We start from the raw sequence: 16,534 nt of genomic DNA, 5'->3' as shown, positions 1-16,534 counted from the left end.
TTGTGTCAGCGACTCTGCTTTATTGGCTTGAACAGTCTGCTCCGTTAAGCGTGACAAACACAGGGAGCGATATAATATCGGGAGAAGCTGATGTTTTACAGAATCTATTCGCGTTAATTGGGCAAGGTCCCTCAATACTGCTAGCTGTTTAAAAAACGGTTGATTAATCATGGTAGACATTATGTCACACTATCGATTGCAGGCAAAAACAAAGCAATGCTGTGACATTGAAGCAATAATGAGCGTACCTTTACCGTGATCAGTTACTTCAGGCTGGATCGATCTTGAATAATAATCATAATACCAGTCATGCAGATCCATTGACACAACAACAAAAGACAGTAAGCAACAACAGAGGCAGTTTGAAAACATTTAATATCCAATTAAAATATATTCCAGTTTATGGAAAACATTCCCGACAAAAAGAAATAAAAACGCGTGTAAAAATGTTCCCATTGAAATTCCAATGTAGAAATTGACAAATAACTGTAGATATGTTGTATAAGAGTTTATTTTTCTGTCTATGTTAGCTGTACATTTAATTGTAATGTAACATGCTGGTTATTTGTACTGTGAGAACTATACATTTTGCTCGAGTACAAAAATAGAATAATAAGAATAAGATTTTTTTTCTGAAATGTATTTGGGCTGCTGTTTTCATGTGGCAGCTACTGTATAGTCTGTTCCGAGTGAGCCACTGAAGGATATCCAGTGGGAATTCATGTGTTTTGGAAATGTAAACACTTGCTTTGAACAGGCCTGTGAACTCCAAGCAGTTATTATTGGATGCATTTACACCTTCTTTGCTGCTTTTTATTGCTTTAAATCTCCATTTAACAATCTTTTATTTAACTGGACTGCCCATCAATAGCAAACTGATCAGTAAAAAGTTAGGGGAATTTCATGTTGGCATAAAAGCAAATTGAGTGATATAGGAGCGTGTTATGTCCAATCAGTCCAATCAGATCACTGCCAATTTGCCACAAGGTGAAAACACAGGTGCAGCTCTGAACTAGTTCTCTGTGAGGTAGCGCAGGTTAACAATCTTCTATACTTTCCTTATTACTTCAAATAAGATGGATACCATGTCATTTTGAATTCTTCATCATAATAATAATATATTATTACTGTAACTAAAATACCCATACAGATATTTATCACAGCTAGAGTCTGCTGAAAAAAAGAAAGCAAATCTAAATGACAAGGTATAATATTAATAATTTGAAAAGAATTTAGATAGTAAAAAATATACTCTTTAAAATTCTTTAGAAAGCAAACTAGTAAAACTTCATTTAAAATAATTGAAAATTCACATCCTACAACTTCAGATAACATTTAAACATTCTTATTTTTCCAAATGCACAGAAAACAAAACATGTTTAACATGTTTTGAATTTTGCAAGTGAAGTCATGTTCAAGTCAGTTTGAGCATATCCTTCAGCAATAGTTCTTATACTAGGAAGACTTGTTTATTAAAGCCCACAAGGCTGGCTGGTGTGAGATGCCTGTGATGGAGACTACACATTACAACAAAACAAATACAATTAAATTAACATTTTGCTACGCTTAGTTAAAAAAAACACAGTGCAGGGAACTACTAAATTCAAACACCTTGTTAAAACCGTGAGGTTGCAGCGTATTTTGTCATCACGGAGAGTGAACTGGCTACGTTTTCCCTTTAACGACAGGTCAAGTCTGTACGGCTGTGCCTTATTTGTGCCAAGAATTCTGGATTAGTTTTTTCCGAGGAGTCACAGGATGAGAAGTTATTATTATTTTTTTTTATATGGAAACGAACACATTTATAATTTTTGATAACTGCTTTTTTGTTCGCGACTAGAGAACTTGACTGGCTATACAGTGCGCCGGAGATACTGGGAGTGCGTGTGAATGGATCGGGAGGAGGAAGTGGTACGTCCGTATTAGGCGTGAGCGTCCCTGCTCTGAACAGGGTGCATATATAGGCAGAGGGTGTGAAGAGTCATCAGTACTTGCTGCTGGAGTCATTAGAAAAGCGGCTGATGTAGGCTTCATAGATGGTGTCCAGGAACGAGCTGTCAGTCTGAAACACACAAGCAAGGATCATCATACTGTACGTGTGTGTGTGTGTGCATGCTCATTTGCATATATACTCTGCTTTTACATGGACGAGGTGGAACGATCTGAGGCCATGCACATAACATCTGTTAGTGTCACTTTCAATAATATTAGTTTTGACCTGGATCAGATGCAGCAGTGTGGCTTGAAGATGGTTCCTGGTCAAAACTCTGATCTCCTGCTGCAGTGGGGGTCTGGACAGGGGCGAGGGGGCAGGGCAGCTCTCCTGGGAAACCGCTGCAAACCCACCACTAGACTTTGCCTGAGTGAACATACTGGGAGAGAGGAGCAGGTTGGGGGCCACAGTGGCAGGTATCCGCTGGGGGGAGATAACCTGGATACAAAGGGACAGTTATTAGTACACATTATTAGTTCTCCTTTTTAGCAACCTAAAACAAAAAGGAGGAATAAAAACAAGTGGTAAACAAGTCACCTGAAACTGCAGCGCAGCCTTTTGACCCGCAGTGGCTGTGGCCTGATTTGGGCCTACAACTGAGCCTGCACCTTGACCTTGAGTGGGCCCCAGGAATCGAGGGGCCAGTCCTGGAGAGGGTCGAGGGGGATCATGGGAAGTTAGGCTTTGCTCCTGCTGGATCAGCTGGAGCTTTTGCAGGAGATCATGAGGCGACACTACACCAGACATGTGGGAAGACAGACCTGACGGGATAACATGAGGGACCCAATGATTAGAAATTGTTTAATAGCTTACGCAGATAAAACCGGCATCTTGGCAGAGACATTTTTCAAAAATAGAGAAATGTCAATAAACAGATAATAGTCAAATACCTGTGAAAATATTAAAGGAATGGTAAACTACAGTATAGTCTGTTAGTATACTACATTATTGTGCCATTGTATACTATGGAACAATCATAAATGTTGTATACAAATGCAAAACTTAAGAAAATAGAAATTCTTCATTGTGTGCACTTTGACTGAAATGATTGCAAAAGTAGGTTCGATTCTGTATAAAGTTTGACTCGAGTTTGTGTGACATAAAACAGAAGTGAAACTGATATCATACCTTGTAAAGGATGAAGGACTTGGTCATTTGTCACCTGAGATGGCAGCAAACCTGCTCGAGGAGGAAAAATATCATACATTTTATACAGTATGTTATAAATAGTTTTCACTTATTTATAATAAACTTCACTTATACACTTATACAGTACATGGATCGTACTGCTTAGTCGTGGCATACTGGATAAAAGATGTCCCACCTGTTCCCTGTATAGTTAAAGCCGAGTGGCTGGTGTGCTGTGCCTCTGCTGGAGGTTTAGAGAGGCTGTAAAACAGCTGCTGGCTTTGTTGTGCTTGAAGGTGAGAGCATGACACAGCATCCACCATTACGGGCTGAGAGGGGTGATGGGAGATCTGCTGCAGAGGAGGAACATTGGAGGAGGGCGGCGTTTGGAAATGTCTCTTGATTGGGTCAGCTTGAAGCTGCTGGTGATGATGAAGGTGGTGCTGCTGATGATGATGGTGGTACATATGGTGATGGTGGTGGTGATGCTCCAGCGGCACCCCGTTGTCACACAGCCTGTTCTCTGGGGACTCGGACACGGTCTGAAGCACTCCTCCCACCACCCCGACTCCTCTCTGTCCCTGCATGAGTTTCTGGATGGCTGGGCAGTGCTGAGGCTGGCTCTGCTGCTGCTGCTGGGCGGTAGTGGGACTCGGCAGCAAGCCCACAACAACATTTCCACCATGTTCCCCAACTATTTGTCCTCCAATCACAGCCCTGAGCCCTCCATCTGAACACCCAACCATGGCGACGTTCGCTCCCTTGGAGGGCACACTTTTGGAAGAGTTAACCGTATTGTCGTATTTCAGCGAACGGGCTACAGGTGGACGAGCGACTTTTCCTGTTGATGGCCCTGTCCCAGGCGCCGCCATTATAGAGACTGGGTCAGGTTTGGATTTCTGGTGATGGTGAGAGCCAAAGAGAGTGGCCAGAGAGAGAGACTTGGGTGCTGCACTTTCACTGTCCTGGATAAAACCAACAGAGAGAAGGAGAACAGTAAGCATGAGAACAGAGAACTATTGGAATTTGGAACGAACTATGATTTCTGAAGTATTTTTAACAAATCAGGCTAACAAAGGACTTTAAATGACAATAAAATAAATGGATTGAGGAATGGATCAGATAAAGGAAATATAGAGATTAGACTTCAGCAGATACCTTGCCTTTGTTCTCTGCTGCACTCCCTTTCTGTACATCACACGTTACAAAGTCGCATTTACACTGCATGGTACGGCTCGCTTCAGTGCGATGAAGATGAAGTCATGGCAGTGAGTCGAGTCAAGCCGCACAACGCAGTGGAAATGATAACAAGGGACTCATCGAGGAAAGAAGATGTACAGAATGCAACCCGGGAATGAAATAGGGAATGGCTGACGGTGTTTTACCTGAGTGTTCGGTTTAACGGGTATTGGTTTGATCAGGTTGGGGTTTCCATAAATAACACTGCTGCCACCGATCTCCTTTGGCTCTGACGTAGACTTCATGTAGAGAGACATATGGAAAGAAGAAAAACAGATGATGTAAAGCAAGGATAAGGAGAGAGATACAAGGTCAGAGAGGCAGACCGGAGAGAAGGAGATCTTAGATGATTCTTTACTGCCGACTGGTCAGTATGAGGAAATGCAAACAATCAAATAAAGTGCATGCCAATTTTACCAGAACAAAAGTATTTCATGCCAAAATATTTATCTGTAATGTTCTATTTGTTAAACCCCCGCACGTCTTAAAGCCAGCTGTGACTTTGGTGTTTTCCTACCTTGTCATACTCTGTGCGTGCTTTGGTCAACATTTGGATGATGTCCACTGCCTTTGCTTCTCTTCCTCCAACAACTCCTCCTCCTCCTCCTCCTCTTCTTCCAAGTACTCCTCCTGCAATGACTCTTCCTCTTCCTCCAAGTACTCCTCCTGCAATGACTCCTCCTCTTCCTCCTGGTGACAACCATCCACCCTGAGACTGAGCCAGGACCTGCTCCTGCTGGGTCAGACTACACACAGAGAATACATACTGATCCATAAAGACAAGCAGTAAAGGCTGAGTACTCAGGATAAGACAAGTATTTACTCTTAACATCTGATATATGTTTTAAGCCAACGTAAAATAAATATTTGCTGACCCTGGGAGCAAAGCTAAACATAGTACGGTTGTCATTTGTTGGCTCTAAGGCCCAGATACAGATCCATTAATAAACGAATGTAGTCTGTCGTGTGCAGACTGAGTTCTCTCTATCAGCTACGGTGGCTGACGGACAATAACTCACTAGTCCCTGTCCCAAATCCTATTTTCAATTTGTTTCCCTAAACTGCTGTATACATATAGTTTGTGGTTATATAAGCACTTACATCTTCATCCTCTGAGCAATGCGTTGACAGTCCTCCTTATCATAGAACCAAATGCCATGGATAACCACTGGGGGAGTGAGGAAGAGAGGGACACAGAGGAGCAAAAGAGAGAGAGAGAGAGAGAGAAGTCAACTTTTGAACATAAACAAACATAAGGAAAAATGTAACTGAAGGTCCTGGTCTGCAGTAATGCCCAAGTCGATGTTGAAAAATCAAGTTAGCAGGTGAAATCCTGAAGGCTGCTGAACTTTAAATTGTACCAGCCAGTAAGGTCAGCAGACCTGCCATGCTCTTACAATCAAATGAATGCTGTTGGACAACTCTCCTGCATTGACATCAATGCAGGCCTGACAGACATGTAAACGGTGTATTATTAGCCCTGCTGGGATCAGACCCAGGGTTTAGAATGAGTCATTTTGAAATGGGAACAGAAGCCAACAGTGAAACATGGGCGCCCGGAGTCTCCTGAACTACATAAACATGGTCAACAAGGGAAGACAAAGGCAACACTAAAACCTATTTACCACAGAAGTGAGCAAGTAGCAAAAAAAAATAAATAAATAAAATATATATATATATATATATATATATATATATATATATATATATATATATATATATATATATATATATATACACACACACACACACACAATATATATATATATACACACACACACACACACATATATATATATATATATATATATATATATATATATATATATATATATATATATATATATATATATATATATATATATATATATATATACACACACACACACACACACACATATATATATATATATATATATATATATATATATATATATATATATATATATATATATATATATATATATATATATATATATATATATATATATATATATATATATATATATATATATATATATACACACACACACACGGCTACAAATGAGGTTGGATAAGCCACTGAGGTCAGTATGGAAGGAGAGGCAGAGGCAGACACATATGCGCGCGCACACACACACACACACGCACACAGAGTTCAGTTGAGCCTGGGAAAATCAGCCCAGTACCAAATAAGTAACTGCAGTGGGAGACTGTATGGTGGAGCCAGAGCCGCTTAGTGCTCACTGGGGATGAGATTGTTTGACAGAGACAAAGAGACACAGTCGAAATCAGAGAGCTGGAAAATTGAGAAGAAATGAGCGGGACGGATGTGAAATAGGAAGAAGTGAGGTGTGCTAGAGAGGAGATTATCACCGAGACAGAAACATCTAGTTCTGAGAGCTCTTTAGCCGTCAGGAAACGGAGACTGAATTTTGTCAATGAATGAAAAACGTTTAACTGAAGTGAATTAATTGGAGTTAAAACAGCTGGACAAGAACCTGAGACGCTTCAGATACAAGTCTCTTTGACCAGTATGCTGCTAAAAGACTAAAAGACAAAGATAGAAGAAAATGAAGAGGACAAGATAATTGTTCAATAGAGAACATTATCACACTTGCTTTTAGCTGCAGTCATCTGCCAAAAAGTCAAAACCTCAACAAGATAGAACAACCCTGAGAGCGAGAGAGATAGTGAGAGGGGGATAGAGAGAGTGGGAGGACTACAACCAGTAGCACCCGCAAAAAAATTGTCCGCGGCCACAAGATTACACTTTCACGGTGCAAGTTAGAGAGATAGAAAAAAAAGAAAAGGGGTTCCAGTCGACCGCACTGGAGACAGAGAGAGAGAGAGAGAGAGAGAGAGAGACAGAGACAGAGACAGAGAGAGAGAGAGAGAGAGAGAGAGAGAGAGAGAGAGAGAGAGAGAGAGAGAGACAGGCAGACGGACATATGCGTGGAATAAGTGAACCGGACAGCGATCACCACTGAACGGTCAGATGGACAGAAAACATGACAGTTTGAACCAGGAGTATTGGAAAACCTCTGCAACAATCACTCTACTGAAGTTGGTAAATGATCCAGGACTTGAGCTGTGTGGTCCTTTCAAACGCTCCGTGACTACGACAAACCAGCCACACAGTGAGCACTGGCGCACGTGCGATGTCTGCTGTAGATCTACAGTGACTCTTTGATGGGACTCGGATGCATACAATTCTTTTCATTAGAACTTTGAGATTATTTATTTTTTTAAGTTGGGAAGCAGCACTTCAACCTGAAGACTTTAAATCCGATTGACACGTTTCTGTTTGTCTTACATCACATTTTCAAAAGGAGGTTTAAATGTGCTTTGACAATACAGTGATTGTTTTTGGCTGTAAACCCAAACTGCACTACTGGGACTACTCACAGAATACTTTTTTTTTTGTTTAGCTTAGTATAGTTAGAAATGGACACATATATTTGTAAGCAGCGGTGATGGATTAGGTGTGCTTTTACAGCAGTATGTGATCAGCTTTGTGGGGAGAGCTCTGTGCATCAGTCATGAGGAACAGTGTTGATATTCTTTCACACTTTATTTAGCCTGTTGGAGGTCTGTCAGGGGCAGGGGCTTCACAGAAACGCACATCCATGCTTGGAATTAGTGTTGTCCGAGAAGAACCATCACTTCCTTTGTTTGTAAGAATGGAATTCATGGCATTCGAGTAGTAAATATTGACATTTACGACTAATGAAAATACCTAAGACGTTACCACTATTGTTATAGCTTCCTCCTGAGGCTTAACTGAAGGTACATTTAAATTGCACTTTTGCTACCGAAGTGCCACAACCGCTGTGACTGCTGTATGTGCACTACCTGACCTGGATAAAGTGACATCACCTTCGGCATCACTTTCACTGAACCTTTTGCCAGACAAGATTTTACTGGAGCTGAAATTTAAGGTTCAATCTGAGAAACTTTAAATTCTAGAGACTCAAAGAGGCCATTACTACCCGAACTTGAGACTCCTGAGACCAGAGGAGCCATGCTGAGAGGCCTGTTTCAGAGGAAACCTAAACATGAGAGACTGGAGGAGGAACCTGAAGTCAGATTTAAAGGCCTGCTGGTGTCAGAGAGAGACCTGGGATATACATACGTCCGACCTGGAGGTAAGACTGTCCATACACCCTATAAACATTTGCTAATGTTAGCCACATCAGCGCTAAATGGAACTGGTGATATTACTATAAATTAGGGCTGTAACTTTATTATTTCCATTATCCATCAGTCTGCTGATTAATCAACCGATTAATCATTTGGTCAATAAAATGTCAGAAAACTAATAATTTTCTACAGACTGAGGAAAGAAATCTTTGTTCCGTACAGATCCTCGCAAAATAAATAATTATAATGACACCCTAATAATAGTAATTATATATTATTAATAATAATAATCTTTTTCAAAATATAAAATATAGAAAATTACAATATCACAATTGCAATAATAATAATAATAATATCTATAATAATCTATAATAAACTTTTAGAAGCATGTTTGTGATTTTACAACCCAAGTATGTTTTTTTATAGCGACATTAAAAAGTACTAAGTCAAAAGTATCTAGTGGAGCAGACAGATTCTCGAGCCACAGCCAAAATCAAGACACTAACACGGCCAAGGCTAGGGGATCAACTCTATATGCAGATAATGGAGCGACTGAAACACTGCTTGGGATTGTAGGTGGCTATAGGAAGGAATGTAAAAGGCCTTCTGTATGTCTAGGATATTTGCCAGAGGAATCGGGACTTGCTCAGACTTAAGTTATCTTCCCTGAATCTTGCCCTGTTCTGTGGTATATCTCCGCAGTTTATTTTAAGCATGGAGTGCCACTTTGTGCCAACTGCCATTCCAGGAAGTAACGGCAGCCCTGAGAGCTGCATGTTTGTCTAATGATAAGATTCCACGACCCTTTGCTCAAAGAGGTCACGACACAGTGGGAGTGGCAGCATTACCAACAGCCTGGAGCTTAAATAGATCAGATGTTAGCCAGGGGAAAAACATCTTTACTGAGCCAAGATGTGTTCCTGTTTATACAGTTTTCTGGAAAAGATTCTTCTACCCCACACATACCATCATCTGGTCAACGTTGACATTTTGATGTCTCTTAGAGCATCTGACGTGCTGTTTAAAGTGCATTGTGTTATGTTAGCTAAATCTGGACTCAACCTTGTAACTTATCCGCACAACCCTAGTGAATCACAGCAAGTATGGTGATTAAAATCCATTTCAATATAACCATACTGCATCTCTCCTTGTTTGGGTGCTTTATTAACCGTCTACAATCGGTGTAATTGGCTGGAGCCTCTGACCATTAGGTTTGCTATGTACTTACCCACTCCTTGACTCACATAACCCCTGCCCATATTTTCTTTTGTATCAGGAGGAAATAGTCTTCAACTGAGCTGTGATTACTGGTTCTTATCTTCTTTTTTTTTCTTTTATTCCCTTCCTTTCTAAGAAATGTCTATTCACTTGCAATTTATTCCCTATTACTGATACTCTGACTACATCTGGAGGCCAGAATTATCAGTCTTTAATGTGTCCTGAGTGCATTTAAAATGGGGTATAAACGAGGTTACAGAGAAGAGCTTATGTCATACACATTATTTCACTTGGGGATGTTTAATAATGGCTGTGTTGTATACGTGTCAGAAGGAATAATGAAGTACGACAGTAAGGGGATCAAAGCAGGCGTAAGGAATCCACTGGTCTCTAAACACGGCATTCCACCTGCCTCTTACTGAGCCTGATGGAGAGTGTGAGACCATGACAGAGAGGGAAGGCGGTCTCTGTGTGTCAGCGATTCCTGAGTGAGTGTGTGTTTATATTATCAGTGACTGTTGTGGACTATCTAATCTCGGCTGGCTGCTTTTGTAGTGCTGTCAGGCTCTTGTCCCACAGACACACTTTGCAGTGCGTGTGTGTGCCAGATGTAAGTCTCAGAGGGAGACAGGCTAATAGATTGTAGTCACCACAATACCTCTGCTCCTTTTATGGAACTAACGGTTCCACACACACACACACACACACACACACACACACACACACACACACACACACACACACACACACACACACACACACACACACACACACACACACACACACACACACACACACACAGGAGCTGTCAGATTTTTAAGAGTGATGTGATCACATTGCCATCAAGTCTTTAAAGATACAAAGATATGGTCTCATGTGGATTCTACACAATATAGTGTGCAGAAAATTCATACTTATAAGCAATCTAAAGAGTCAGGGGAGATACAAAGACTGACACGGAGGTCTTTTGAATCAGACCCAGAAAAATAACAATGACATTGAGAAGCACAATTCTTGGCGTTTTTTGTCTAATTTTAATGTTGTTCCCAGTTATTCTCTGGGGACTGTCTTTTTTGGTTGTACTATATATTGTACATCTCTGTCTAGCTTTTGTTTTCTCTCATTGCCCGTTAGCCTATGTCTCCATCTTTCAATCAGTTCGTCTGACTGTCTGGATGCTTGTGAAACACATCAAAGTCTCTTCAAACTATTTCATCTATGTGGCTAGTCCTGGTATTTAGTCATTTATGTCTGCACAGCCTGCGACTGTTTGTCTATCTTTAATGTTACTGAGCCATGTATCACAAAAGTATTTTGCATTTTTTTAATTAATTAATTTCCTTAATGTTTCAAGATGTTGGTCACTATTCAGCATACAGTGAGCTACACTGAATGTGGAATAAAAATGTCAGTTAAGACATGTCGCCCGCACTGATAATTATGATTCCCTGCAATGAATATAACACTAAAAGAAATGGCAATGGGTATAAAGCTACACTAAAAGTGCATGATGTGCTCAACGGGTGTTGTGGACAGAATGTGTCAGACAAACAAGTAGAGGTATCAAGGCAGACATCAGAAGTGTGTATCTGTGTCTCGTTCTCCTTACATCGTGCATTGCGGTAAAGCAGGAAGGGGTGCTGCAGCTGGAAGTCCAGGTCTTTGGTGATTGGCTCTGTCAAGTTCTCCATACTGAGTCTGTTCATAATGGTGAAACCATGCCTGGGAGAAGCCAATCTGAAATACGGGTAAAAGATTATTGCAAAATGAGTCAATTACAACTTAAAACAAGAGGCACTTCAGTTGTACCATAGCCTGCCGTATCCACCATAATACATTACATATTAACATGTGTGCATGTTAACATTTAGATATGGTTGTAGTTTCAAGATGTTTGTTGAAGAGCTTTGAAGAAATTCCCAACAAGTATATACTAAGAATTGTACTTAAGGTAAAGTTTGGCATGAAAAGTCTTTAAACATTAATTTCCTCACCTTGTGTAGATAAAAAGGGTGCCTTCCACCTCAGTCTTCTCCTAAAAAAGAAATGTACAACAAAAATTAGCAAAGGGATATAACTCGCATAACTGGTCACGCTAATTTAATTATTTTCAAATAACAAACCACGTTTTTGTGGAAAATAGCATTTAAGACCCTAAACAACAATAGCCGGGATTAATTTAATGCTATAACTTTAGTCGGGGTAAATCTGTGTCAGTGACAAAGCGCGCCTATCAGGGACGATGACGAAGCTAAGCTAAATTAGCATATTAACCCAAGTGCAGGCTTACCCACTCATTTGACCTGTTGTTATAAGTATACAGGGCAACTTGGCTGGCCACGTCCACGATGTCATTAATGTATGGGTCTTGTCGCTGCAGAGCAGCCAGACTTATGTCCAGTCCTTTAGCGGTGAGGCAGCTGCTGCTACCTGCAGAAGTCGCTGTCATTGTTCCCTATGGAGAAGTTAGCTCGCTACCTAGCTTCAGCGGCTAACGAATCACAGGAAAATGAGATACAAACCAAAATAACAGAAAGGTAAAAAAGACAATTGAATTGGTAACTGCGCAATAGATTGTTTTGCAACTTAAGACTTGTAAAAAAAATAATAATCAAGAGTTATCGAGTGCTAACTGCCATGAGTGAGTTTGTCAACGGCCATGTTTAGCCAGGAAGATTGTAAACAACCAGACATGAGTAGTTGCGCAGCAGCCTTGAGGATGTCAGGCTTATCAAACAACTTGGAAAAATCGATGGTGAATAACTATAGGCGTTTTTAGTATGAATTTCTTCAAACAATTAATGATAATGTCTGGAGAAACATGACACTATACCATAATGTATGTAGCTGTACTTCAATTTGAATTAATGTTATGCTTTATAATAAATCAATACTTATATCAGGTAGTTAATTGCAAATGGGTTGGTTGTGGGATGTGTTTTTATTAAAAAATATTTATTTCTTATTAACAGGTGTGTATGGTCTAAAGTCTTCTATATTAGTGGTATATGCTTTTGAAACACTTTGTGTGTATATTATGCTCTTTTGTCTTTCATTTCTGTATATATATATATATATATATATATATATATATATATATATATATATATATATATATATATATATATATATATATACATATATATATATATATATACATATACAGACTGTATATATACTGACTGCTGGGTAACATAAACACTGACGCTGACTGATGTCTCCAAATCCTCAGTTACATTTCCCATAAAATGCACTAGGGGGCATCAAAGGGATGGATAAAACACATCCCTGCTCCAGCCATTTACTGCATGGGCCGGAGCTGTTCTGAAAGCCCAGGTGTGTGTGTGTGTGTGCGTGCGTGCGTGCGTGCGTGCGTGTGTGTGTGTGTGTGTGTGTGTGTGTGTGTGTGTGTGTGTGTGTGTGTGTGTGTGTGTGTAACCCCCAAGAGTTCTGGAACAACAGGAGGGGAAAGCCAATGAAAGAGCAACGACAGCATTCTACAAAAGCTCTAAAAAGAAACAAATACAGGTGTTTTATCTGTACTGAGTTACTGCAGTTGTTGTTTTTTAGCTATTTGCAACTGGGTGATGAAGAAATGGAGTAAGTAAATGTTGAGCATATTTCAAATGTACAATGGTGCAGTTGTCTAATAGGCTTTATTTTCCTCCATGTTCAGGTTTGAACTTGTAATTTTCTGGTTAAAATAGATATCACTTTCACCATCAACAATGCTGCTGTCCTTGTGTCTTTAGTGCTGTTATGTAAAGAAACATATTCCTCTTGTTCCTAGGTTCATTCAGATGCAGTATTTAAGCTACAATTTATAATGCGCCAGCTCTAGTGTTCAGAAATTTAACATAACCTTTGGGAAATCAGTATTTAAGGACAGAACAGTAACTTAAACAGGATAAGAACCTTCAGGACTGTAAACGCTTGTAATAAATATCAGCCACATATCACACCGTATCTGTTGAATCACCTGACAGTAAATCTCCATAATCACTTCAACGTATCATAGCCACCTCTTAAAATGGATGTACATAAACCCCTTCAGTGTGTATGCATGTTAGAGCAGATTACCTGTTATGTGCTCGCTCGGTCAATTAGACTTACAACCCCTGATTATGACAAACATGGATTAATCTTTTATCACAAATTACCACTATTTAGTATTATTTAAAATATGCACTCCTCCTACCCTCTGCTGTGTGCTGTGTTGTTTCAGTAATTGGATTTATACCGTTACAGAGATGTACAACAGCCGGTGTGCATCCATCAACAGCCAAGTCAGAGTGTCCTTGAGAAAAAGAATGACCATCCAACCGTTCAGTAAATTTAAGCAGCACTGGATTAAAAAAAAACAAAACAGAAAAACATCTGCTTTAAACACTTTATAACTTATCTTATTAAATGTGGATAAAGCACTTCCAGGTCCAGACTATGGAACATCTGCCTCTCCATTAACATGAAAATAGCTGTTTTGGCAAGTATGCCTATTACTTTGCCGTGGTGGTAGTGTACTGTGCTGGATGTGTGTCGTGTTTCAGGATATTTATGTGTTTTCGTCAGGCTGGTTTCTATCTGTTTGTCGGGGGGGTAAATGTTCTTCAATGATGAGGCTAATGAGTTAAACATCAGCAGGTCAATACTGTCAATAACCATTCAGTCAAGATTGACTACTTGACTGTGATTGGTGGGGATAGGCCAAGAGATGCTGATGATTGGCTCACAGGCAGGAATGTTAATAGAATACAGCCAGAAGGCAGCTTGTTGAAATGCAATGTGCATTGTTCTGGAGGGGTGGACATGTCGTTCCCACACACTTCACAAAAGAATTTCACATCTGCAAGCACCTGCCCATTGTTTTGTACAGGCATGCTGTTAGTTAATAGATGACAGATCTTAGAACAAGTTGAATAATTACTATTGTACGGCAATGGAAAATAAAAGAAACAACAAATTCAATTATTAGAATTTTAAATGAATGTCAAAGGAAAATCTTTATCCTTCAGGTGAGGCCTAAAGCAGGGGGCTGTATTGTTAGTAGTAAGATGATCAATAATTCATATAGGGGATATATTACATGATTTCAGTTGTACTGCTAAAGCCATCCACAGGGATGGACATGGACCTGAAGGTGAAGCGACATAGTGAAAAAGTGATAGATGGCCTGGAGCGTTCAATATGGGCCTATCATGGCTCCAGGTGGAGACATTATATTCCTCATTTGAATCCTCATTTATGTGGGTCTTTGCAACTTAGGGCACATGCTTTACTCTCTTCAACATGTGAGACCATGTGAAGTTTTGTTCCTCTCTATATAGAGCTAATCTTAAAACCCTTGCTTCCTTTAGTCCAGTGTGGAGACAACATATATCCTTGAGTGATGATACAAAAAGACAAATTTGTGCCACATGCCAAACAGTTGATTTAACCTGCAACGCAATAAGATGCATCTCACCTGTCTTTAATTGGAACGGACACTTTCGTAGATTATGTGAACACTTTAAAGTGATTCTCATATTCAGTCCTCATTTTCCTTTTTAAATTCTTTAGTTTTTTTAGTTTAATGTTTCAAAATGTTTATTTTATTCTATACAATGCAACATTATGCAATGCACAAAAACTATCAGGAATAACTTACTAAAAGCAACATTTAAATATTTATTTGTGGTCTTCAAGAGTGGATCCCTAGAGCAAGCTTCACATTCATGTTAAGTGTGTAAATCTATCAAATTTTAATTTATTTATTAAAGGTCTAAATTCTGAATAAAGTGGCTCTCTGTGTCAAGAGGGGATTTCCCTTTGACTGACCAGCAGATTGTTGGTTTCCCACATGAGACACCAGCATCTGAGCATGTTTGTCTGTACAGAGATTCCCAGAGACCAACTGAGCTTAGGACTCACACACGCTCACATACATACAAAGGGGGTCGGGAACTACAAATATAGAACAGTCACAAATAGAATAGATATTCCATGTGCAGGCTGGATTACAGTGAACATTTGTGTGTGTGTGTGTGTGTGAGTCTGTGTGTCCCCTGGGCACAAGTGTCTGTTCCCACGACCTGCCCTCCATCCGTTCTTCCTTCCCTCAATCCTTTCTCCCGTCTATCCTTCCATTCATTGGCCAGTGGAATCAAACAGAGGCTGGTTTGGCAAGAAAGTGGACGGGAGTTAGACCTCCATTATGAAACTCAGTGTGCATCTGTCTCACTATCGTCACAGGGCTGATTAATCAGACATATGCAGCGCTGGAATGTAACTACATTTTCTCAAGTACTATTTTGTGTAAGGATGTGAGGATTTTCATTTTCTGCTGCTTTATACTTTTACTCTACTTAATTTTTGGTGTAAGTATTGTGTGAATTACACTTAATTGATCTGTTGGTCAAAGTTACCAGTGGTTCCCAACCTTTTAGGCTTGTGGTATGATTTGTTAGCAGTTCAACCAAAGAGTGATTCCCCCTTTAAACTTCTGTAATGATTTCATTTTAATAACAGCACGAGGCCCAAAGAGTAAAAAGTGTTAAATATTTCACAAAAAAAGCAAAGATTAGAAAAAAGTAATTAGGAATGTAGCAGAAGTTTTTCTTTTTTTTATTACTTTCCAATCAATCTATCATCTCACAACCCCTCAGATTTTAAGTAATAGTAGTTAAACCTAGCTCCAACACTTGACTAGCTTCAACAGTAAAATGCTACTTTTGCATCAATGCACCAGCCTTAACAATCTAATAGTGATTGACATGTCACAGGAGCCATTTTTATGCAGCACAAGTATTAGTAACTGTCGCTTCAGTATTCAGGGAATGTTTCCATTTATTCATCAGC

General features: G+C 39.7%; 1 protein-coding gene across 1 annotated transcript; it reads right to left on the bottom strand.

Moving 5' to 3' along the window:
- Positions 1 to 745: 745 nt before the first annotated feature.
- dcp1b (decapping mRNA 1B) lies at positions 746 to 12,377 on the bottom strand. Its single transcript, XM_029461766.1, has 11 exons — positions 11,991 to 12,377; positions 11,695 to 11,735; positions 11,310 to 11,437; positions 5,462 to 5,528; positions 4,878 to 5,106; positions 4,507 to 4,599; positions 3,318 to 4,086; positions 3,122 to 3,172; positions 2,531 to 2,754; positions 2,219 to 2,431; positions 746 to 2,062 (listed from the first exon to the last, which is right to left on the bottom strand). Exons 1-11 carry the CDS (start codon positions 12,147 to 12,149, stop codon positions 1,985 to 1,987), a joined length of 2,052 nt encoding a protein of 683 aa, XP_029317626.1. The 5' UTR covers positions 12,150 to 12,377; the 3' UTR covers positions 746 to 1,984.
- Between the last annotated feature and the right edge of the window lie 4,157 nt (positions 12,378 to 16,534).

The sequence above is a fragment of the Cottoperca gobio genome, chromosome 23 (genome assembly GCF_900634415.1).
Source record: "Cottoperca gobio chromosome 23, fCotGob3.1, whole genome shotgun sequence".
Lineage (NCBI taxonomy): Eukaryota > Metazoa > Chordata > Actinopteri > Perciformes > Bovichtidae > Cottoperca > Cottoperca gobio.
Note: the sequence above shows the minus strand (reverse complement) of the source record. Positions and strands in the feature narration are given on the sequence as shown.

Bases quoted from the DNA above. Each gene is read 5' to 3' on its own strand.
- dcp1b (XM_029461766.1), bottom strand. From the start codon at position 12,149: ATGACAGCGACTTCTGCAGGTAGCAGCAGCTGCCTCACCGCTAAAGGA. The intron at 3,173-3,317 runs GTGGGACATCTT...CTCCTCGAGCAG, and splicing joins TTTAACTATACAGGGAACAG to GTTTGCTGCCATCTCAGGTG. The intron at 2,432-2,530 runs GTGACTTGTTTA...CTTTGTATCCAG, and splicing joins AGGCTGCGCTGCAGTTTCAG to GTTATCTCCCCCCAGCGGAT.